The 25386-nt window shown below is 45.0% G+C and overlaps 1 protein-coding gene across 2 annotated transcripts; it reads right to left on the reverse strand.

Annotated features, from left to right (window-relative positions):
• Positions 1-6825: 6825 nt before the first annotated feature.
• LOC111838102 (protein LBH) lies at positions 6826-23950 on the reverse strand. 2 transcript variants are annotated; one of them, XM_023800708.2, is made up of 4 exons: positions 23846-23950; positions 10766-10853; positions 9531-9714; positions 6826-8306 (listed from the first exon to the last, which is right to left on the reverse strand). In XM_023800708.2, the coding sequence occupies exons 1-4, from the start codon at positions 23905-23907 to the stop codon at positions 8236-8238; spliced, it is 405 nt and encodes a 134-aa protein (XP_023656476.1). In that variant the 5' UTR covers positions 23908-23950; the 3' UTR covers positions 6826-8235. The 2 variants fall into 2 exon arrangements, with proteins under 2 accessions (XP_023656476.1, XP_023656477.1); XM_023800709.2 differs by lacking the exon at positions 23846-23950 and adding an exon at positions 15445-15789.
• Positions 23951-25386: the final 1436 nt, after the last annotated feature.

The raw sequence follows: 25386 nt of genomic DNA on the forward strand, positions 1-25386 counted from the left end.
GATCTCTCACACCATTTATGTCTGTCTGTCTGTCTGTCTGTAGTTGTCTGTCTATTTTTTCAGGGCTGCAATATGTGAAATTTACACAAGTAATATTGCAATATTCATAAAACAAAAAAAGGAGATTAAATTACCTAAAATATACTATAGGCAAATATACCTTGTTATTATCTGTTATTATCTGCCAAAAATATGTGTAAAACCTGATGCAGACATAATTCAGCATATGGCCTTAATTCGTAATGTGGTGTTTTGCCCAAAGTGTACATTGTTTCTTTGCCTGAAATTCCTCAGATCACATGGACTTTGTGGTGCCATAATTTGTTGGACATACCCGTTACTGGCTTTCACAAGAGTATACTACGGAAGTATTTCCTTTCCTGCCCAAATCTATGCTTAAAAAAACACACGTGCCTCATGGATCCGTATCAGCTGTACAAAGTATTCCTGCCTTATAGTTGGGTTTGCTGTCAGTTTGTTAGTGGCAGATTCCCTCCTCCCCAGGAACTCTAGTTAAAGACAAATAAAGTATATGCACATTCACCTGCAATGGAACATAAAGTTTTAGCGCGTTCTATTTTCCGAGGCCACATTTATTTCCAGAACTTACATTCATTGGGTTGTGCATGACCACCTTAGTATTCTTGTCCCAGGCTGTCAGCATATAGTGAAGCATGTTGTTGGGTGGGTCCTGCTCAAAGGTTCTGCTGAGTTGCTATTTTGGACTGATCCTCACCAGAACACTAGCGGCACAATGTCAGAACCTGCGTCTATGGCAGATGGTTTGGCTTTAACAATCCTCTGGTTTCACTATCTGCAGCGAGACAATTGTGGGCTCTCGGTAACCCGGCACCAGTCCTTCTGTGCATTTCAGGCGTATTCAAATGAGTCTGATTTGCATGCAGAGAGGCCTGTGTGCTGTGCCCAGTGTAAAACTGGCCCCCGCCTCAGCAGGCCCAGTGACTGCACTGCAGAGATAACTGTGGGAATTGAGGAAAGGAGACCATCCACAGTCCTGAGCTTCCTGTTCTTACTGTAGAAGGCTACGGGACTGGAGGGGCTCCTTATATCGACTAGCCTAACCCCCCGCCAACCACAGTCATACTGCACTTGTCAGGAGAAGAACTGTTGATTTTACTGGCTATTCAAAAGCACAATTATGTCGAGAACAGGACGAAATCAGATCCGCATTCTCTCATAATCTTCTCCGCATTGGTTTGTTCTTGAAGACATTATGAGTCAGAAAAGATAATTACATGTGTTCCATGTGTGTTTGTAGCGCTCTGTGTGCAGAAGTGCTTTCTTCTTGTCAGTTTGCAATTTGTAGTCTGACTAAGCGCTGTATGCTTACTTGTTTTGTTTGCAAACTGTTGAGTGGAGAAGCCTTATTGATTTATGCAAGTTGCAGATATGTCTAGATGGATTCTTTCAGCTGCTGACTGCATGTCTAGCGTAGGTCTCAGTCTCCTGGTTGTGTCCGAGTTAGAATGGCTGTTTCATTCATTTGAGAGCTAAAGGCCCAAAAGGTGCACATTGGACTCTCTTTCATTTGGGAGATTTGGGAGAATTTCCCTTGAAGTTCTGTCAGTTATGAAGCCCTCTGTGACCAGTTTTTCGCCATTTTCTCCACGTCGCCTCTCCTCACTGTCAGGACACGCTGGGGTGGAGGCTGCTCAGTGGGGGAGATCAGAGCACTTTGTGGTATGCGTAAGACCTCCCAAAGGCTGTTGAGACTGGCCTTGGTTTATCAGATACAGCCAACATCCTGAGGGCATCCATGACTGAGAGAACAATGAGCTTTCATTTCCTAATCCTCACAGACATGTCTGGCAAAAATAGACCATAATATCAATTTGGTGCTGTGGAAACACCATTGAGTGAGTACAGTAATAGCAATATAAATGGATTTACAAAAGCAAAACAGCAAGAGTTGCACAAACTATTAGCCTGCTATCAGTTGAACTGCATTCTGGATGTCCTTCACTGTGCTGAACATTGAAATCTGCATGTTATTTAATAATTGTGAATGATATAGGAAGCTAGATATGTAATAAATATGGATTGAATTAGGAGTGATTTGAGGCAGATGTGGGTTAATCAGATACTGGATGTCTGCTCTAAGCTCATATGCAGGTGCTGATTTATGGCAGTTTGAGGATTTCGTCAGTTGAAATAAGCCGATGTTGACCTAAAGAGGCAAATTAAAACATATACAACCTTTACAATATAACTTTCTTTTAACAGGAGGGGGGGGATTTGCACTGGAGATTATCAACACTGTGCAACCAGTCTAGGTTCTGAGATGAAAGTTTTCAGACATGAATGCTGTAGTACTTATTTATAATCTCTGAACTGACACAAATTGAACACAAATGTTGAAATGTGCCCATGAGATTGTTGGTGTGAAATAAACATTTTTTTTTCCTGATAAAAGTTACTCACAGTTTTCTGCAGGCATGTTCCTGTACTGCAAACGGATCAAAGGTGGGAGAGACATGAGATTCCCTTGCTTGGCCACATGAATATTTAAGCTCACTCCCCCATTCATCACAGACAGCCATGTTTCAGAGCTTCCAAGCGCTGGCTTTGTGTGCTGACACAGTTATTTTGGATGCAAAGGCTGCATATCAATCGTGGGTTGCCATAGAAGCGCTTCCTTTGCTTTTGAGTTGACAGGCACTTGAAAGTCGTCGTGTTCCATCGCGCCTTCCTCACCATCACCCAAAAGCTGCTGGAGGATGTTAGAGAGAACTGTCATGGGGTTGTCAGGTGCTCTGGGGTCTTAAAATAATAACCCCCCCCCCCTCGCATTACCTTCATCACTGCAGCCCAATGTATTTGATGATGGTACATTTGAGAAGCCCATGCTGTTCCTGTGCTGCTCCCACACCTCTGTCTAGATTGTTCCCCACACGAATAGCAGTCGGCATGAGTGCAGGCGGTAAGCGTCTCATGACCTCTGCCGGATTTGGCCACCTGTCTGCCGATAGACATGTGACATTTTACACCTTTGGATCAAGGTGACCTGCTATTCTACATCTACAGACACAGTTTTTTCTCCAGTAGTGAATTTCACAGCCTCTTGGTGATGTGACTGACATCGCTGACATTTCTCTGGGTACACAGGTGCACAGGCTGGAGGCCCAGGACACCTGCATGCTGCCCAGTGGGAATCAGCTTTTTTTTCCCAGGTCTTTTTCATCACTGTGTGTTGGACACTATCAAGATTTCTCCCAGGCTCCAGGTATTGTTCAGTGTTTTAGCCGCCATGGTCATAAGGGTAAATGGGACTCTGGATAAAGCTGTATTAGCCACTATGGGCAGGTGGAAAGTGGCAGGATTGGAGTGGGACACCAAGTCTCCTGGCGTTGGGTTCGAGGCCGATGTAGAAGGTACTACATGCCGGAGTTCGGCATATGACTGTTTCTCTCCTTATTGGCGCTCGCTGTTTCGCACACTGGGCAGCAGGTGGGGCTTGTAACCGGGCAGATAGTAAAAGCTTCCGCCGGGTTCACCGTTGTGTGCCGACAGAGGGCGGTGGAAACGTAGTCAGCTGTGCGGCTCCTGTCGATACTGAGTGTCCTTGTGTTGTAGTGGATCGGGTTTGGATCGGACCGCTGGCATTGGGAAGGCGCTCAAGGTGCCGAATGCATGGGTTTGCGATCAAATACTTAAGCCGGGTTGTCGGAGTAGGAAGCCGCAGGGGTCAACAAGTTGATTGGTTGTTGTTTTTAAATTTTATTGTAATAAATAGGGGAGCCACTACAGATTTTGGGTCCCATGAAAGCATATCATATTGGGCCCCAATCCCCAACCAATCGAATTCATATTCTGGATTTTTCATGGTCCCTGTCATTGAGGGGCCCTAGGATTCTCCCTAACTTCTCCCCCTTTTGGCGCTCCTGGTAATAAAGGCTGGTTTATTTTAATAAGGGGTTTCCTTTGTTATTGACTGACTCTGCACACCCCCTGATAAAAGAACTTGTGTTGCTAGTCAGTAGCTTGGGGTACCTGGGGTTCTAAGCACCAAATCTTAAATTTCTTAGATGACATAGTCGGCCATCTTGTGTAGCACCAATTAGCCGGGTAACTGTAATACTGCTACTGTTCTATATGAACATCATACAGCATGTAACTGCACCTTTATCCTCCTCACATGTAACTTCATGGGCCTTTGCATGACCAAACTGGAGTGTGCGTGTGTGCAAGGATTGCTTGGATGGGCTAATTTTTTATCCCAAGTTTCCCTTCTGAAGCAGGTTTTCTTGTACCAGTTCGGGGGGGTCAATGGGCACGGTGCCGGCAGGTTCTCACTGAAGCGGCAGGTGAGACCAAAACATGGAACAGGACATCACAGATGCACATTGAGAGTCACCAGCCTAAGTCACCCGCTTTCACGGATAGCAGCTAAAGCACAAACTGCTGCAGCATCAAGGAATGGTAAAGAGCAGGGAGACTTGGCGAGGAGCGAGGAGAAGTAGGACTCAGAGAATAGTGAAAGTGATGGGGGAGTTGGGTACGCCCAGAAGCAGTGGAATGGAGCCACAGAAAGTGCCAGAGAAAGAAACCCGCATGAGAAAATCTGAAAGACCTGGGGCCCCGGACTAGGCAGAAGATAAAGAAACTCTCTCCTATAAATCAAGAGGCCTTCAAGCACGATAGTCGCTCAGTGTTGCTGTCATCATGACTGAGCACCAATGATGTTCTTCCTGGACCACGCTGGACTGAAAGAAAATAAATGTTTGTTTCACTAATTGGGGAACTGGTTCCACTTTTGTAAAAGCCATTTCCCTTTGTCATGTAATTCATTATCTGCACATTCCCAAGCCAGTGAGTTAGCATGCCTGCCCATGCTGCGCTAATCTGTGGTCTGTCTCTCCAGTGCTGGTTTCAATAAGGTCCTTCTGCACGCTCACATGTACCCATAATGGTCACTAGCTATCAGGTGCTGTGTGCAGCAGCTGTGAGATACAGAAGCTTGAGGGGGGGGGGGGAGGCGGACTTGAGCAGACAGCTCCCACTTGAGCCAACACCTGGAATGGACTGTGGTTCTGAATACCTAAGCATTATTGGCTAGAATCTACCATGTGACTGATTCAACACCAGTCAGTTTGCATAGGGACAGCTGAGAAGAATCCGTGGTAACCAGCCTAAGAGCAACACATATGTTCTGACCAATCTCAGATATTAAGGCGATGTCATCGGTCAAATCGTATAGCCTTTGATTGGGGGACAACTGAGTAGCTCCACCTTTTGCGGGTGCCCACAGTCATTGGGGGTGAGGCTGTTGATTACACAGGTTCTGAAATGCAGTGAACGTGTCAGCTGCAGTTGTGTTTGGAGGCGGGGGGACTGGCAGGGGGCAGGGGTTTTGAGGCAGGGAGCTCTGATGCCTTTCAAGGGCCCTGTTTGAAGCCAGCAGGAGAAAGAGATAAAAGCATTTATATGAAACAGGCAGCTGAAAAATACCACGCCTAATAAGCCGTACCTTAATGGTTTCTATCAAAAGGCACTTTAACATCAACAGATTCATAAGTGTCTGTCTGATGTTGGGTTTCTTTGTACTGGAAAATGGAAACAAGAAAAAGCAAGATAAAAAAAAAAATACACAAGAAGTTCAAATGTGGCTTAAAAGTAATGACAACCAAAGCGGCGTCGGTGATGATATCGATAACAATTGCAAAAGAAGAACTGAAATCACAAATAGGTCAAGTGTTCCATGTATCGAAATGGGGACTTATATGTGATGCCTTTTCAACAGGCGATTACCATGGCGACGCAGCAGTAGCATGACGTCAAAAGATTAAAGCGTTAAAGGAGGTTCTTGAGCGAAGAGAAAAGAGAGTGCATTGGAGAGTTCACGGTTTCGACATGAAAGGGCAATCGCTGCTTAAATGAGGGCCTCATCTTCTCCGGCTTCTGCATAAGCTGACAGTCTATGTGTAATGGAGGAACGGTGCTGTTTTCAGGCCTGGTTTTGTTTGCTCGCCACAAAGCACGTTAATCACGCAGTGGAGGTGGACCCTTTGCAGATTTTAGTGAGTCCACCATATTGTGGTATCTCGTGCAGGGAATCTGGTAAGCACAAAAAACCTGAAGGCTGCTGCTGAAACAATGTATGGTCTCCCAATACTTCTGCTTTTTAATCGCTTCTTTCTTACTTGTCAGATGGGTTTGTGTCCCTGAGCTGGTATTTCACAAGGCTAAACCTTCAGTTAATTCAGGGGTGTTGACATTTGTGACAAACAGGAAGTGTTAGTCTCCACATCAGTTATCGATCCCTCTTGAGGAAGGGGATCACTTTGGATGTCACTGGCCCTGCCTCGACTTCATTCCCAACACAGGTGTCTGCCAGAAGGATGCTACGACCTTTGAGTCCCTATGGGCCCTGAATCATTTATGTCCCCCCTGCTCATCAGGGAGCCTCTGTTGTTTGTGTGGCTTTTATCTACTGTAGATCAGCAGCAGGACGTGATCAGCTGGCATTTCTTCTTGCCCCACATCTTTGGGGTCATCCTTCCTGTATTTCTGTCCTAAGAAAAGGCCGTCCCATCGATGATTTTTTTTCACCTTGCCTTTTCAGTGAAAGGTACAATACTATTGAATGTGCTAACCATAAACACGTGAATCAAGGTGATGGAGTCCAACCTATAGAAGAAAGGTTGATTGTCAGCTATTGGGAAGAATATTGCAGCCTAACATTCTACATGTGACGGGACAAAAAGGCAACCAGTGTGCTCATCCCAACTCAATAAATAAGCACAAAATTAGATAGAGTGGAGACTCCCCCTTTGATTCAGTCTCATAATAAACAGAAGTCCCTCCTTTCTAATCAACACTAGAGTTTATTATAAACTTGCAATTACCTTTATAGCAACATATACAGAAACCGAGGTGGGCTTTCATACAAGTCCTACTGATCCATAACCTTTATGCATGTAATTCAAAATAAAAAATATCTTCTAATATAATTTCAGCAATTGAGCAAAGTGCACATTTATCCTAAATCAAATAGACCTCTAAGTATAATCATATTATGCACATTTAAACTGTTTTCCTATAATACAAAGAGGAAAAGGTATTATTACTTAAGTAATCAAATGGACGTAGTTACTAGTGTAAGTTATTGTCCTGTCATATTCTAACCCTAACTCACACACACAGAAACAAAAGGCACACGACTCAAGCCTCAACACCATGGAGGACATATTGCGATGGGAGTCTGTGTCCAATAAGGCTTGGAAACAGGAGGTTCTGGAGCGGTGATCTGTGAGAAACATGCAGACTGACAATAAGAAAGACGGATCTTTTATGGACAGGAAGTTCCACAAGAAGGGAATAACAAGAAGCTATTCCCACTTGGAGAAACTAATGCATCTGGGAGTGGATTTCTTGTCCAGAAAATGCCTCGCTTCAGTGTCAGGACTGATATGCAGTCTATAAAAAGAAGTGGTGCAGGACACCTATTCCCAGTACCTATTGTACTGACAAGCACTCACATTTATGGAGGTGGCAACACACGGATGACAAAACATATTAAGGTCAATGGAAGAACCGTATGTTTTCAACAAGGGAACTATGAGTCTTCGCTCTCTGGTTGTGGTACGTCTAATCATTAGAGGCCTGCCATCCTCACGAGCCGAAAGTCTTATTTTCTAATGAGGGAAAGCAATAATTGAAATACTGCTTATGAAAACTCTGATATATACAAAGTGGCAGTGTCTTCTTCGCAAACAACAATGAACGGATATCATGGACCAACAACAAAATATGCGCCAGGCATACATCCGCACACACACTCATCGAGGACACAGGTTGACTTACTGGAATACTCAAGATTGAGAACCCAGAATGTTCTAGATCGAGACTGAAGATGGCTATTTCAAAAACATTAACGAGACACACGCACGCACACAACTCTACCTGTTCCATTATATGTGTGAACAAAATTCAACCAAAGAAGATACTAAAGATCTGAAAGGGTTGTTTGGGTATCTGTACTTAAACACTTAACCAAACAATGCTTATACAAAGTACTGTAGCTACCACCAGAGTTTGGCACATATCTATCTGAGTCAGTTTCACAGAGGTGTGTCCAAACTGGGGTCAGTCGATAGGTTTCCAAGCCAGGTGTAGACAGGTGGGACAGTCCCTCCTAGAACATCCTCTGTTCCATGCTCCTCTTTGTCTGGAAGTGTTCACAGTGAAAGCTGAAGTGGTGCTGACCGGGGTCTTTCAGTTGGAGTCCCCACCTATGGCTGTCCCCATCTCCAGGCTGTCCTCACTGTCCAGACCCAGCTTTTCCTCTGAAGAAAGACAAGTCCGGTGATGCCACTCACATGGACCCAAAGTGGGTGGGGGTTCCCTACCTGTGCATATGGATGCTTCCAGGTCTGCAGCTTGGCTTAGACAAGCAGTTGACACTACTGCTTCTCTAATATTGTTTAGTTATTTTTAGACTTAAATTATTTATTTTAGATCCCTTAAGTAACTTGGGCAGGGTCACAGCTGCTAGGTTTTCCAGGTACTTGAACAAAACATTAGGCTAATTGTAGCTTTTTCTGTGGGGGGGTTGTCTTAACTCCTAAATTACATTAGAAATTTCGGTAGTCTAATTTATTCTGGCTCCTCCATAGAATAATAGGTCTGACCATGACAACAGCATAGCAACTGACCATGGCAACAGTATGGAAAATGTAGAGGCACTGTTATTGTGCTAGACTTCAGGGGAAAGAGCGTTCTGATTCAAATCTCTGTAGGGGTACTGCTCTCATACTCAGAAGCAAAGTAACTGACATTTTGCGAATATTCTGAGTCACCTGGGGATTGGAGACCATGTGACGAACAAATTAATAATGTATAGAGGCGAATATGGAAGAGATGGTTTCCACTGCAACTGGGAAAGGAGCGCTAGGCCCCAGACTTGGGTTAAAATGGATGTAGGTTTTGAGTGTGAAAGGAAGAGTCGACCTCAAATACTGAAAGGCTAGAGAGACACATCTGGGACAGAATCAGGTTTGAAGCTACATCTACGACTGGGAGCCTTGCAAGAGCCAAGAACCTCAGCAGGCACCTGGTAAGATGGCTACATGCCAGTGCGAACAGGTGTTTACCTAGAAGACAAATCACTTTACAGGTTCCAGGCCAGGGTCCTAGCAACCAATGGACTATCTATTTCCAGTATAACACAAGTCAGATAGCCTACTTTCCTGTGTGAATAAACATAGAACCTAAGAGCTAAATTTGTGAATAAACATAGAACCTAAGAGCTAAATTTGTGAATAAACATAGAACCTAAGAGCTAAATTTCTTACCACGTGCAAATTCTCGGTTTTGTTTTTTTGTTTGCTTGATTCTTTTTGGTTTGTGACCTTCACATGTGCCTGTCTTTCCGGTACGGGCATGAACCTTCAGAATCCTCCAGGGCAGTGTTTCTCAATCTGGCCCTTGGGGACCCTCAGACGCTCCTGGTTTTTGTTCCCTGAGGACCGGGTTGAGGAACGCTGCTCCAGCCCGTGACATTTTCATACCTGTGGTCTGGCTGTGCACAGGAGGCAAGGCTGAGCTCTCACTGGGCACCTCAGTGGGCGTCAGGTCATCAGGGGGCCAGCGGAGCTCCCCGCTCTCCACCTCCCCCCCCTCGGTGGGCTCTACTACAATGGAGGGCAGCCTCTTGGACAGCTTGGGGTAGCGGTCGTGAGAGTCTGGGAAGACCTAGGCAGGAGAATAGGAAACATTGCTCTAAAACACAGGGTTATCATTTAGCAGTGTGTATTTTTTATGTCAATTAGTGTGGATGATTGGGGGTGGGGGGATGAATATCAAGTATATACTATATGTTTGGCAAAAAGACCTGACCAGGTTTGATCTCCCCACCAGCAGTAAGGCAGTAAAGGTACAAAGGATCTCCACATGCATCTCACATTGTGCACAAATTTGCTTGAGATAATAGGATTTAATTTAGGAGAGCAAGAAGCTGGGTGATGGGATATGAGTAATGAAGTTCACTCTTAATTTCTAAAGCCACTCCAATGAGAAGGGAGGGGTACGGATGAGACTGCTGGAGAAGACATTTGCGGTAATATGGCGGGGGCTACTGTAGATCTGACATCGCCCTGCAGAAACGGGACCACCAAGCTCGGCTGAAAAGACCAGCTTGCCAGGCTGATCAAGGGTGGCGAGGAATGGTCTAACAAATCATGACCTTTCCATTCCTAGCTGTGCTTTGCGCCCCCCTGCAATGTGTCTGAAACGATACCAGTGAAGAAAAGCCTCCAACCTCTGCATACAAGAGGAAAAGAAGCTTGGGAATCCAGATGTAATCACTGGAAGAGCCTTCATCTCCCTGTCAGCGATTTGTGGGGCACAAAAGTGAGCAGTATCTTCCGGATTGTTCCGGATGGCTTTAGAAGTGTGATTTTACCACAAACCTTGAGACGGAGTTTATGTGAACAGATGCGTCGTGTGTATCTGACGATTGGACTATGTGCAAGGATCGATGTCTGCATAGATAACAAGCTTGAATATAGACATTATGGGGTTATATTCATAAAACAACACATCATCTATTTCTGAGTTTGTTAAATAAAGATATGGATTGTCCTCACAAAGACAGGAATACCAGTGAGCGTTCATGTTTCTTTTTTTTGTACGTTTCTGTGTATTTGTGCTTGTGTATGTATCGCCGGGAGTACAGTTTATGAGAAATGATCATGCTGTAAACTTCGGTGTGTGTGTTCTGGTGTGTAGGTGCGTGTAAACCAACCTGGAACGACATGGCTTGGTCCTCTGAGGTGCTGCCGCCGCTGAAGTCTGCCATGCCCGGCTCACAAGTGTTCATGACCTGTGTCATCCTGCAGAGATGCACACCCATGCCTGAGCTGATAAGGTATGGACAACCCCTGTGCCACTCTTCTGAGTGACAGGGCACATTTATGGAAATTGCACCTTTCACAGGCCATGTAATTCAGAATCTCAGCCACCAACCTTTTGCATTAGCATTTTCACCCACTGATTAAGTGCAACGCAGTGAGATAGCATAGACTTCCTGTTAGCGGTTAGCTGCAGACGCGAGATCCCCTTATAGCAGTCGAATGTGCTAGTAACTGCTTTCCTCTTACTCATGTCATGGCCTCAGTTTTGCCGGTTAATAACTGACAGTAAATGGTACAGTATCCTGCCCTCAGGGACCCTTCCAGCAATGTGACCTATGGGAATTAGTCTTAACTGGTTGAAGCCATATGAAAATCTTAGTACCTCTGAAGAACTTCATGGGAAACTGGCTAAATGGAAGTTCTTGCTGTACTGAGCAGCAGTGTCACTGTCACCTGAGACTATAACAGCACTCGCTCTTTTTCACATCATCATCTAAGTTTCCGCCGCTTTAATGGCAGCAATATGTTGCCCATTTTTAAGATGGAGGATCCCTTCTTCTTCTGCAGCTCCAGAGATAATCCAAACCGAAAGTAGTGTCCTTGTATCTCTCAAAATAACACTGCATCTAATTCATTTCATGGAAATACACAGCATCCCGATTTTCATGATGGTGCAGTGAAACCTCTCTGAAACAAAGGAGGCTTGTTCAAGATTCATAATAGGCATTAAATTAAATAATTTACTTCAGCACAAAACAAAGATAACAGAAAGGCATCATCATCGAGAGGTTCTGGCAAATCAAGCCTAAAATGGCAATTGATTTAATTTCAAAATATGAGGCAAGAGAGACGAATTCACACTGAGACGTGATTGTGGTGTGGGTCACTCTGTTCCTCTATAATGCCTTTCAATGTGTCACATCAGTCATTCTGCCCCCACATGCAAGAGTCACGCTAAGGGTGGCAAATGCAGTGAAGAAAATCACTTCTAGAACATTCCATCAAAACTGCTCACAAGCTTCTAATTGCATTTCTGTCAGTGCTTGCCTGTTTTGTCTTGACATGGAAAAAGACAAGCATACCTATCCTTACTAGGGTGAACAACCAATAAGTTCCTCCTCTGATTTCAGACTGGGCTCTTGATGAAGAAAGTGTTTCGAATGGGAAATTCAAAATATTTTTTATCTGCCTTTAACTCCCAGGCTGTCTCGTGCGTCCGTTCCACTCTCATGCGATACCTCACGTGGACGTTAGATCAGACCACCAAGGCTGAGAACTCGAGCAGGGCATTTATCTACAGAACAGTAGTGGCGAGACTCCCACTCTCAAAGGTTCAGAAGGGCATTTCTAACAATCCACACTGGTTCTTGTATTGGAATAAATCTTACTTGCCTTTGAGGTTGCATATCATTTTCAAGTGCTACACCACTTCCTATCTGGGAAGGCTCCTTGACTCTGAAGTCTGTTGCTAATGCTTTGCTGTGACCATCGGCATTGTGGTTCATCAGTAATACCTGTTGTCCTCAGAGAGTCACTCTGGTGCTTTTCTAAGGCAGACTTATCCAGCACCGAAGGCTGAAAACGGACCACTGAGACAGGGCCTCAGCCAATCCAATTGACCCGTATCTCTAAAGTCCTGGAGTCTCTTGCCCATAATGAGACATACCAGCTGCTTTTTCCAGAGTTGGGGTCACGATAAAGATTAATGTATTACTCTGTGTAGCCCAGTGCAAGTGCAGTAGTTGGACTGGGAGTTCCCTGGCGAGACTCCCGAATGACCCTCCATCAGAACACAAATGTGGTTCCTTTGAGTTGCCATGGAAACAGGCAGTCAAAGCAGAATGCCTTTGATTGTTAGAACGGTGCACATCACAGTGTCAAGAGGACAGTCGCGTCGGTTGCTGCTGTCAGTTATTTGGTCCGTATTATGGATCAATTGCAATGAAGAAACTAAAACGGCACACTGGTGTCAGATTCTCCCCTGCCAACTTCAGAACTCTGATCTTGTCCATTTCAGACAGCCGAACGCCCCGGGGGTGTCCTGCTACTCGTGGACCCGCTTCCCGAATTACACCGGGCTGTCATGCGGCAGAGTGAGAGCTGTCGCAGTGAGTGAGCTGAGATCAGTGGAAGGCTTGAATAGAACTACAGAAGGGTCCATTTTTTTTTACTTGCAGATAAAAGTCGTGGGAGGAGCATTGTAATAGAGCACTTTACCAAGGATGCTTCTGGAGAAAAAAAACTCTGCAGACATGATCATGAATGAATGTACAAGGATAAAACCATTAACATGTTCAAAATATATATACAGAATTTCATATAGGTATATATTTCATGAGAGCTGAAAGCATATGACATAAATATTGTTCATTTTGTAAGTGATTCTGGAAAAAAATGCAAAAAATATTGAATGTTAACACACGTACGTGCATGGGGAAGCTTTCTGGAGACCTGGCTGAGAAATTAAAACTCTGCGCCTGTTTGGTGCACCAGTGTCTCCTGACGGAACACGTTGCGTGGTGAAATGCGTGTACGCAGACCTTCGAGTTGACACCCAGAAGGGCTCCTGGCAGAGAGGGCCCCCCAGGACGGAACAGGGCTGGTAGGTCTATGACAGGGTTATTCAAGTCACAGTCCTTGAGGTCCGAGCACTGCTGGTTTTCCAGCCTTCCTTTACCTGTCAGTCAGGTGTGAAGCCTCTGACCAATCAGAATCAGTAATTATTAAACAACTACCTGGGAGAACTGAAAACACGGCCTGGATTTGGAGTCGAGGTCCAGAGTTGAAGAACCCTGCGTATGTGCGTCTATATAGAGGGCCCTTCATCTCCCACAGATGCCTGCCATGTCTCCTTTACAGTGAGGGCACTGCCTCTATTCGTTGTGTGGGTACACTGGAAAAAACCCGGAACCCAGCTTCCACTGCACACTCACACATACAGTACACCCCCACCATGCCATACACAAGCAGGGATTTAATGGTGATCATCTAAATTAATGAGATGTTTAAGCAACAGTAAGAAGCCGGAACCGCCCTGCCGCTTTCCAGACGGGGAACCGAAGGGGGTTCGGGTGCCTTGGGGGTGCCTCCCCTGTAGGTGGTTCCTCCTGTGTCCTAAAAGGCTGCGAGCAAACATAGGCTCCAAAGAAGCTGGTATAGTTGCTGGGTATTTACCCAGCATCCATAGCAAAAGCAGCTTTGCTCAAGGACATGGCACCAGTGCCACTCCTGGGATTCCACCCCATTATCTTCTCTCGACGAGTCCAGTTGCTTGGAGCAGGCGATGAAAGCCGGGCCCTAACATGATCTTCCTCCGGCACAGAAACATGCCCGCGGCAGACATGCGAAAACTCAACCTGATCTGGCCACCTCCTATATTCATGAGATCATTTTTTGTTTTGCATCAGTCTAAAGACGGGTCTTTGTCATATTACCCTCCGACTGGACCAGTTCCATATTCACGCATAAAATAGGCTTCGGCGCTCCAATCTAAGCAGGGCAGTGTTTCCAATTTGGTGAAATGGTCTTAGAAGGAGAGTCTTAAAGGGATAAACTGTTCTGGTTCTCTGTAGAGTAATGGATGACCTCCCTGAGCACACACACATACCCAATGCTCTAAGATGGATCAAAGATGAATTTTAATGAACAGCATGAACCATTCCTGATATTGCTGTATTTGATGTTCCTTTTGCCATCACCAGCCTCCACCTTAAATTTGGCACCACAGAACTTGAACAAAACTGACTTTTATCAAAGCTCAGATTTGATCCGTTCTTCGGGCTGCGTTTACACTGGAGTGGGTAATTGCAGAAGCTTAAAATGCAATACATTAATGCGTTCTTTCACATTAAACAAAAGGTTCTATGTACTGGTATCAAGAGCAAATAAAAGAATAATGCGTAAAAATACAGATATACCTTTGATCTGTCTGTGATTAAGAGCAACAATTTAAAAAAATCCACACTTAATATCTTCAAGGAGTTCGCACGGTTTGTGCCAAGTACTGTGCAAAACCGAAGAGGACCACAGGAATGAATGTTATGGTGAAGAAGTATCGTTAATTAAGTGATAGGACAACGTAATAAGACACAGTAACAGTAAGCGTTATCGCAATTCGGCACGCACTTTAATGTAATTGTCATCGGCCCACTAAGCGCGACGATAATCATTATGTAGTTTTATAGCTTAATATTTAGGTTTAAGAATGCCGTCTCAATTTGAAACACGGTAGCAAAATATGATTTAAAAAATAATGCGTTATCAATATTTATCTTTTATTCAGAGGAATTATTAATCATCCTGGATAATAATTATTTAAATAGGCTATTTCGCACATCGCACTGTCACTCCTGGATTTATTATTAACGATGGATTGTGCTGAGAAGTTCACTCAGAGATGGTCATTTTGTTTTTCTTAGCAATAAACTGAATATTACTTGCGCCCGATTAATTACTATATTCTCAGAACGAATTCATAAGATTTCTGTGTCTGAAAGTCATCGCAAATCGAACTTCAGATTACTCTTAGGATAGGCGCGTTAAAATACTGCCCGCGAACTCAGTGGCTTACCTCTCTTATTTACGTTAATCCTGCTCTTCCCACTAACAAGCAGTATTCCAGGGAAAGACCCGAGCCGTCTGTCGCCAGGCACGATTCTAAAGTGCCGGTCTTTCCGATCCCAAGCGCTTCCCTGATGTGCTCGGATGGCGGCGTAAGGTGAGCTTCCAAATGTTGTTAAGTGGGGAGAAGCGGGGGAGAGAGAGCGAGCGAGCGAGCGAGAGCGAGAGAGAGAGAGCTGGCATGAAGAAGGAACAGAAGAAGGGAATGCAGACAGATGGAGCTATTGCTCTTTTTTTACAGCACACCTGATCCATCGACGAACAGCGCAAAACGCTCGCCCTTTCCGGGTAAAAAATCGCCCTATTTGAAATACTTGTTTGGAACGACGACTAATAACGATGTGCACTGCATGCATTCGGCCATTGAGTAAAGCTGTCTCCTCCCCACTGTGTTTTTATGAGGGCTAATTAACATAAAGAAATGGTGACCGTTTGCATTGTTTTGATTTCTCAGAATAAAATCTGCTCTTTTGTATAGTTTGTATATTTCGACAGAGGTATTAGATATAATTATTCATGAGTTTTGGTTTGTTAGCGAGATTCTCACGTTTAACAGAAAACGTATTTCCACGCCATATCAAATGTAATTAATTGTAGGCCTAATTACAATGACGATATAATTTGTAACCTGACCAGTTTTCAGATATCCAACAAAGGCATACCTTTCATAATGTGAAATGCTTTTAAGATAGAGGAATAGCTTAATACCTTATATTTTTATCCTGGTTTGAGTGGCACACATAAGTGTTGTAGCGAGACTTTACTTTAAAATAGGTTGAATGATGTTTCTAACATGACATCTGGACTGTCAGTGTTATAGTGTAAGATGAGGGCCCTGCTTTTGAGCAGAGCTGACTGGGGGCAGAATATCTTAACAAAATGGCAGACATTTTTCTACGAAAGGCTGACTTTTGGCAAGCATGTTTTCTAAACCTATCTTATGTAAATATCATGTTCTGCTCCACATCAGCCTGCAAATTTCACAAGGTAGGTTGTAGGCCGTCAGATCCATGTGCCTGGGAATGGTGTATCAGTCTTGTCAAACAGCCTTTGCAAATCTGGGCTTGTTCAGTTATGAGAGACGGGCAACCAGTGTATCAGTAATAGTCAGTACTTTGCACTCGCTTACCTGATAACTCCGAATAGCCCGGATCCACCTTCTTTAGGGTCATGTTTCTTCATACTGGATAAACAGCTGGCATCTCACTTTTTTAAGCTTGAATTAAGATTTTGGGGGGGTTAATAGGTGTCATTATTAGCTCAAATTTCCCCTCGTCTATAGAATGTATTTACATTTTTTTATATATTTGATATTGCTTATAACATTGATTGTTAGAGGTTCCCACTCTTTGTTCTGAGTAGATCTCAGAAACAAAGTTTCAACTTGGAATTTTGGAAACGTGTGGCATGCAAGTTACACCAGAGCTACACTTTGCTCAGCTGTCAGATGGCAGCATCCCTAAATGCTGGTCTTTGGGCTTTGTGGGGTGGCTCCAGGGGCGATTCTAGCATTCCACCCTTAGGGGGCCCTCTTGAAGAGATACGGGACATTACTCCCACCCATGATTAAATTTGCTGCGAGGCTTTTGATTGCCTAGCTGGTGGTACGGAATATGTACAAAAACACAGGATGAATCGCTAAATGGAAAAATTATATTTCAGGGGGGCTGAGACAAAAAACAGCGGGGGCTGAAGCTCCCCTGAATAGGGGCAAGAATCGCCTATGGACTGCCCCAAACTGGGATGAGTCAGGGAGTAGGATTCTAGCTGTAGGCAGAACAGGCAGTTGCCTTGGGCTCCCGAACTACCTTGTTTGCCTGAAATGATCGACATGATTGTCTAGGTAGGGGAGCCTCCCAAGTAAAGCTTTGCTTAGGACCCCTGAAAAGGTAGAGCCCTGTTAGGGAGCTTCTGAGGCAAGCAGCCAGGTTGCGTGTCAAGTCGCCGTCTTTCTTCAACATCGCGCAATGGTGCGGTGATGCAGGCCTGACTACATCCCGCCCAGGCCTCTGTCCTTTGATACGCTGCCGTAGGTCTTACAGTGGAAGCTCTTCACTTAATGACTGTCGTTAGCTGCTATTCCATGTTCATCACAGGGGTAAGGAAGATCCAGTGATGTATTCAGTCCTATGAATAAGTCATGAACCCATATATAAATCCTTAATAGATACTCGTTTATCTGGTTACAACCACTGAGTCAGATTGACTTACTGCTCGAGGAAAATCAAACGTAACTCGTTCGAACCTTCCTGACAAGATGATGCTTCCTAGGTCTGGATGGAAATTGTCAAACATTTATTCCAAGTTCCAGGTCTAGCTGGTGTTTATTTCCGAGCCCAATTCGGATCTTTCCTATGAGGTCATTATTCATTTTCTAACCATCCAGCAGAAGACATCACCGCGTCGTTGTCCATTTTCTGAAGACCTTCTGGGTCTCTGTTGGGTTGCTTCAGGGTGTATAGCTCACAGTGTGTTTCATTTTGTGTTCCCTCTTTCCCTCGAATTTTCACCCAATTGCAACTGTCTCCAGTTGGGTGAGTAAGTCTTGTGGGCACCGCAGATGTGCTATGACATGAGCTATGGGTGGTACAATTATCATGGCACTATAAATCACAAGGAACAGAGAAGGTGGAGGCGTGGCTAGCTAGTTTTTAGCACAAAGACGACCAGTCTTGTCCACTTTCCTTCATGCCCGAGTGTCAGCATTTTGGTCTCCTGCACAATGCCCTGTCCGCTTCACTCCAGCCTCACACCCACGGACACGCAGCTCCATGCCACCTTGTGCTGTTTCATTACCTTTCCTTCTTTTATTTACACATACTGTCCATCTTACAGGTGTATTTTCAGCACTGCGATGCACTGGGAATCTGGTCCCTGCGGCTAACCACCAGCACTTTAATAATATGTTCACCTCTTTTTATTTAACACTATCAAAGTTCAATGTTGTTTTGTGAAGCTAAAATCGTGTTTGATGGAGCCCTTACAGGGACTAGGAGAACAGTGACAGATACACGAATAAGAATGAGTAGAGATGAAAAAGCTGGAGGCGTTCCACATCACCTTCTGAACGCAGGTATTTTCTGAGCATGATGTCATACAGTAAGCTCAGACCCACTGGTAGTCTTCCCAGCTCTCACATACTCGTGACCTCTAGAAACCCTGGGGGCTGATCACCTTTCATCATGTTTGCGCTTAAGATGAAACTGGGCATGTAGGGGAAGAGAATGGGCCTGCTATGCACCTCCACGAAGCCCCGCCCATGTGCCTCAGCGGTCCAGGTCTGCATCTGATTGGCTAGCTCTCGGCTGTCTTGTCACGGCAAGAAAGCTCCAGTACCACGAAGGTAACCGGATAGAATGGGCCACACCCATTCCACTGCTCACCTTCGGGAGATTAATTGCATCTTGTGGATTGCAAAAGACGAGCTTCCAGCACTTGGCAAGTAAATTTTTCCACTCTCTCGGTGACTCATGCCCCGAGGTGACGCAGAACCGTCACCCATTCTGACATGTACACCGTCAGCCCCTAAATCTTTAACCAATCGGCTTCTTTAGAATTTCTCAGATGTTCCACCGCGATGAAGGACAAGGGGTGAGGCTAGGGCAATTAAATTCAACATAGGGTGACGCAGCACCCGAGTCGAAAGCAGAGCACTGATCGCATCGCCTCCCTGGGTGACCGGACCCTAAACCCATGGGTAGTAATTATGGGTGAGTGGGTCTTGAAATGAGGGTCCCTTTCTGTGTGGGATGGGGGGTGTCGGGGCTCCCAGGTGCAGTGGAGCGAGCGCCTATTACCTGTGAGTCAGCCGAGCGAGCGAGTGAGCGAGCGAGCGACAGTCTCAGCTGGTGCCTTTTCTCCACCGTACACTCCCCCACACCTTGCCGCGTTCGTTACACTTTAGTCTAAATTGCAGCAAAGGTAGGTTCTTGACGGCTAAACCAGAAATAGGGTTTTTTTTTTTGTTGTTGCTTTGCTTAAATTGGCATCAAATAGAGAATCAGCATTCTCTGGATGTGCACTGTTATCTGTCTTTCTGTCTCTGAAAGGACACACCGGCAATTATATTGTTTGTGGTGGTGAAGTTTTGGACAAAAGGCTCTCGTGGACAATGCAAGGCACTGGCTGTTGCCTGTCTTGCAGGATGTCACAGTGTCACCACTGGGTGCCAGCTCAGCACTGACACCAAGAAGCACAGAACCCGGGTGAGCGCAGAGGTGAAGGCCTCACTTTCAATCGTGTAAAGATGCCGACAGTAAGTGGGGGGAATAAACAATGATACGTTTAAGCCAACGTCAAGCCAATGTCAAGCCAACGTCAAGCCAATGTCAAGCCAACGTCAAGCCAATGTCAGATCATGAGTTTGTTAACGTTCCCCAGGCTGGAAATACCAGCATCTGTTTCTACTGAAACAAGTTGATCCTTCAGCACCGTCTACCTAACATGGCTGCCATGGTGCCAGGCCTGAGCTGCCCCTCAGTGTGTCAGGTAGCTGGAGCTGCTGGTCTTCTGAAAAACAGGTAGTGTTTTCCATTACCCCGTTCAGTAGCATTTGCTCTTTTGTAGAATTTGCGGTGTCGTTGTCGTCTTTGTGTGTTCCGCCGATGAATTTGTTGTTGTGATTCATTCAAGCCCCCCCCCCCCCCCCCCCCCCCCCACTGCTTCATTAACATTCATTTCTCGAGTGGACATGCGGCCAGCTTGCCTCGCTGCCAGTTGTTTCCTGGGTGGGCCAATCAGCGTAGGGCTGACGAAGACCCTTCGGCCCACAGGGAGCGAGGTGCCACTCAGCGATGCCGTTACCATCCCCTCCACAAAAAAAAAAAACCTCAAGAGTAGGAGAAAAAAATATCAAGCCCACAATCCACTGGAGCTTACGCCATCCCTCTCCAGCACAATGCCCATGACAACCGCATCATGGTGTTGAAAAGACTATATTGGTGTTATGTGGAGGAGCGCAGACCTTAAAAGGGAATTCTTCCCAAAAGCGATGCTAGATTTATTTTTCCCATCGTTATTTACAACATTACTTTTCCCAATGGCAGTTTTACCTTTAATTGTAAAGGCCATTGGTTTTAAAACAAAAGGTACCTCCCGACTGTAGTTCCTCAGAGGCAGTTCCAGAGCACTTTTTTAGTACCTACTCTAGACTAGGTCATTTTTATTCAAACACAAACTAGTGTGGAGGCACATACAGAGAAAGCTTGCTGATTGGTTGACCATAAGCACCAGCACTAACACGGAAGTTATACAGAAGTGCAAAGAAAAGAGATATAATTAGCAGAGCAGAAATTGAGCAGATGGAATTACTTTTGTACCTCAGTTACTTTTAATGCATCAATTATTACATTTTTTCCATGCGTCTCTATATTCCTGCATTGGAAAATTCGATCAATAACCAATATACTTTTGTGTAAAATTGCCATTGCTGGTGCTTATTAGCGGGATAACGTTACATAATTTAGCCTCATCATCTGACAGACAGGACAGACACAGTGATGGGGCAGGACGATGCCACACTTCACCATTCCCTTCTGTCTCTGTCCTGCTCTAGATTACCTGACATGACAGACTGACCCGGGGCTCTGGTCATTCCTACCATTCCTATCTGTCCTTCTTTCTCAAAATACTAATACAAACAGTCTGTTATGTCAACTCCAGGGATTTCACCAACAATTTACAAGAAACTACTGCATAAGACCCAAATAATTGGGTCCAGGTGGCCTTTATCACACTACGAGCCCTGTCCTGTTCATTTTCCCACAATGCCCTGATCCTCCGTATTCCATATTCACCAGCCTATGTACACTGTGCTGTGACCGACTCAGATTACGACTTTAACAGTAACATAGAACTGTAACTACAGATGAAATGGAGAAATAATCATTCAGAGCTAAATAATAATAAAAACATTATTGCTTTGTAGCTTGATGAAGATCTGCTAAGGGAAATGTATGGACGGATTTATTAAGGAAGGGATTTCGAATTTTATTCAGAAATGTTCCACCAAGTTTATTGTGTGAAGATGTACTATATTTGAGATGGAGTGTAGGGTTTAATACAAGAGTTACTCATATCACTAGAACAGGGTTCTTCAACTCTGGACCTCGATTCCAAATCCAGGCTGAGTTTTCAGTTCTCCCAGGTAGTTGTTTAATAATTACTGATTCTGATTGGTCAGAGGCTTTACACCTGACTGACAGGTAAACGAAGGCTGGAAAACCAGCAGTGCTTGGACCTCGAGGACCGTGAGTTGAATAACCCTGCACTAGAAGATTGACAAAACCCTCTAGTGGACAGATGGTGTATCACAAGTCATAAAGACAGCAGGAGTCTGATCAGTCCTTCACCAGAAGTGTCACAGACCCGCACTGTCCAGAAAGTCATCTGAACACTGACATCTGAACACCGACTTTAACTGAAAGGAAGCACGTAAATGCAAGTGAAACGTACTGGTCTTTTTTTAATTTGCTGAATGCATTGCTGTGTTTTGAATTTGCTGCATGACTGTAATAGGCTGGCTTCAACGTGACCATGTACTGCATAAGCAGTTATGGATGGATGCATCAATGGATGGCTGGATGGATATGGCATTATTTACAATTTTATTTTTGGGCGATGGATGGGGAATCAGAAGAGGGATTTTATTTCAAAACTATAAATGCAGTAAAACCTCTTATATTCCAGTGGCCACACTAGTGGTCAGGAGTGCCTGGAAGGACCTAGAGTCACCTTGGGCAAGCTGCACCGACCCACTATGACGAGTCGGGATTAAAGGGGTCAGCACTGCAGTACCGGTAGGGCTGTGAGGGCCATTGGCTGCAGGGTGTGTCAGTGCCAGAAGACACCTCTGACAGGCCAGGATTTTCGGGGGGGGGGGGGGGCAGTAGTGTTACTACTGCCATTTTTCGTAGTGGTGGGTCAATGGTATAAGTAGTTGAAGAGCAACACACCACAGAAAGCAAGTTATTCTAATCATTATATTTTAGCATCTTTTGGGGGGGAGGGCACAGGCAGTCATTTGGTGCCCCCCCCCCCCTTGGCATCAACACTGCTGCGGGGAGCGTTACCTGAATTGCTTTAATACCTATGTCACTGTATAAACAGCCAATAATGTGAAGTACATCATACAAGAATGGATAAAATGTTACATTCCGCAAATAAATAATCTAATGTATATCATCATGTACAGAAAGGCACTTTATCATTCATGAGCAGTGATAACTGAATGAATAGTTTAACTTCAGCCTTTTTCCTAGTCTCAGGTGCCACATCTGTCTGATCTCCACATGCCCCAGAGCATCCCCTGGGTTCCCCTCTACTGCAGAGTTGATTATTGCTTTGATATCATCTGCACACGTTCAGATACAGCTGCCTGCTTGCTCAGGGAGCTCTCATTCTCATTGCACGTTCGAGCAAAATCTGATAATTTCCCACATTAGCGATAAGGCCCCTCACTGAAGAAACAGAGCTCAGCTCCTGAGAAAACGCAATCCCAGTCATCATTAAATCCTAACATCAAACCCCGACATCAAACTCGAACCGTAAGTCACTAGATTTAAGTACAGCTCAGACATGTCGCTGCGGTGCTTCACCATCCTGAAACTGCAAGCGGAATTTTCAGCTTTGATGGAAGAATCGTTGACCTCAGCTTAATCTGCTGTCTTCACTGGGACAAACCAGGGCTCAGGGTCCTGCCTGGAGACAGTAGGAGGAACCGGTGCGATTTGTACTGGAGTGAGGCACTGACTTGGCCCTCAGTCTGGGGCTAAAAATGGAACAGTGTGACAGATTACAGTAGTGGCAGAGCAAGAGAGAGGGCTGGGAGAGGCAAGGGGAACTTTTCAAGCAATTAAACAAAGTAGGACAGTCAGGAAATATTCCACTTGGCAACACTGGCTCAGAGCACACCTTGGCACTCCTAGCCAGGACATCCTTGATTTTCGTTTGAAAATATATCAAAGTAAAATGGCTTCATGACACAAGGAGAAGGGCAGACTAAATGTCTTGCTTTATTTTATGTCGGGCACAAGTCACCAGATTCTAATTGGCTGGCGTGCGTTTGTGCTTTAAGACAAGGAAGTAACTGGCACGAGGCCAGCTGAACGCGTTTCATGTTGGCCCATTTTTTCCATCAGGTATTCATCACGGTAACATCACCCCAAGTAGGACCTAGAGCACATATGTTTTTATAAAAACTACACGCGGGTCGGCAACCCATGAATATGTATGTGCACTCTTGCTTTACATTGCGACACCAGTCTGGTGAATCAGTATTCCTCAGAAAGCAGCAGTTCCAAACCGTCCGTATTCTGCTGAAATCCTGGTGCTGAAGCACCTAGTCTACTTACGTGGGCTTGCAGCTCTTAGAAGATGCGTAAGCTGTTATGTCTGATGCTGCTGTATTGTTCATGACGCAGTATTAAGCGCAGCTTGGCTGACTAATTGGTCTAATGGACCCCGCGGTCCAGGAGCGGCGAAGGCGTGCTATGCGGCACCTCCGCACCGCGCTTACCGCCGTTCCCCAGCCGCACCGATGCCTCCCTCTGCCCAACGTATTTTTGGAAGCGGGGCTTGTCTGCATGATTTCTTACCGCCTTGACAGATTAGCGGTCACATCCTCAGCTGGTCGCGGGGGGACAGAGCAAAACTAATGAGAAGCGAAGGCAGCCGCGCGGCGGCAAGTGTCTGCCTCGCTCCGGCAGTTAATAACAGAGTGTCTATCAGAGTTGCGGAGGCTGTGCTGGGAAAGCTGGCTCTCTGCACAGCTCCTGCACACTGTCCTCAGTGCCTGGTAGTTGGGCAGTGGGTGTCAGGAGGTGGCGCAGACCACAGCGACTGTGCACAGGACACAGGGCAGTCTGAGGAGGACACCTGAATCTTTGATATGGGATTGGTTTCCTGTGCATACGTAGCTGATGACATTGTGTGACTGCAGGTTCACTCAGTGGTTTTGTGTACTATCAATAAATCCCAGTTGTTCCAGAGCCATTCCTGGTTTTCCTCTTGCCTTGACTGGTGCCACTAATCACACTTTATCCCCATTTTCCTGCCATGCGCTGTGCACAAGCCAAAGTTAGTCATAAATTGGCCTATTGGATCTGACCTCTCTAAAATTCCATGAGTAACCAAAATCATGTCTTTATTTAGGGAAAGGTCCATTCTCCCCCATGAGCAAACAGAAAACTTTTTGATTTGATTTATTTAAAACTGGTTAATTCTGAATCCGTTTTGCCGATTATTTCCTGTGATAGACAGAGTAGAGCTTAATCGAGATACTCTCTACAAAAACGGCACCGCTCACACATAGGCTGTTACTGTCCGCTAGAGGGCAGCAACACATCGAAAAACAACAACTGTTGCATATACTGTACTTTACATCGACGACTGCAATTCACCAATTTGACCAGTAGATGGTAGACATAGAATACATTTTAATGTGAATTATTTTGTTCTAGGCATTTACAGTAATGCTTTACATAGAGCAATCATTCTGCTAAATTAATATGTAACAGTCATTATTATTTTATAGCTGTAATATATTATCATTCTTATCACAAGTTAATGATCGAGGTTTGTCCTCAAACTCATCGGAGCATTCTTTAGATTCCTGAGTTTATCTGCTGTCTGCTTGGAATTAAAGGTCAGCCCCATTTCTTGTGTTTTGGTGTGGTGCGGAACCCAAAATGTGTGAAAATGCTACAACAATGAATCCAAATTTTGATGGTGCTGAAGGGAACTGCAGTTGTCATAAGGCTGTGATGTCCGATTACCTGGCAACCCAATTTATGTAATGGCGGCAAATCAGCGGAATGTTTTGTGCGGCCCAGTACGTCGCATACCTCAATGTCCTAATTAATACTCATGTCATGCTCTGCTGTGCAGCACTCCT

Source organism: Paramormyrops kingsleyae, chromosome 14 (assembly GCF_048594095.1).
Source record: "Paramormyrops kingsleyae isolate MSU_618 chromosome 14, PKINGS_0.4, whole genome shotgun sequence".
In the NCBI taxonomy this organism is placed as follows: domain Eukaryota; kingdom Metazoa; phylum Chordata; class Actinopteri; order Osteoglossiformes; family Mormyridae; genus Paramormyrops; species Paramormyrops kingsleyae.

What these genes read in the sequence shown, in the direction of transcription:
- LOC111838102 (XM_023800708.2), bottom strand. Translation starts at nt 23,907, where the DNA reads ATGAACAATACAGCAGCATCAGACATAACAGCTTACGCATCTTCTAAG. An exon ending in TCTAAGAGCTGCAAGCCCAC is followed by an intron (nt 10,854 to 23,845) that starts GTAAGTAGACTA and finishes GCATCTCTGCAG; the next exon opens with GATGACACAGGTCATGAACA. An exon ending in ACCAAGCCATGTCGTTCCAG is followed by an intron (nt 9,715 to 10,765) that starts GTTGGTTTACAC and finishes TCTCCTGCCTAG; the next exon opens with GTCTTCCCAGACTCTCACGA.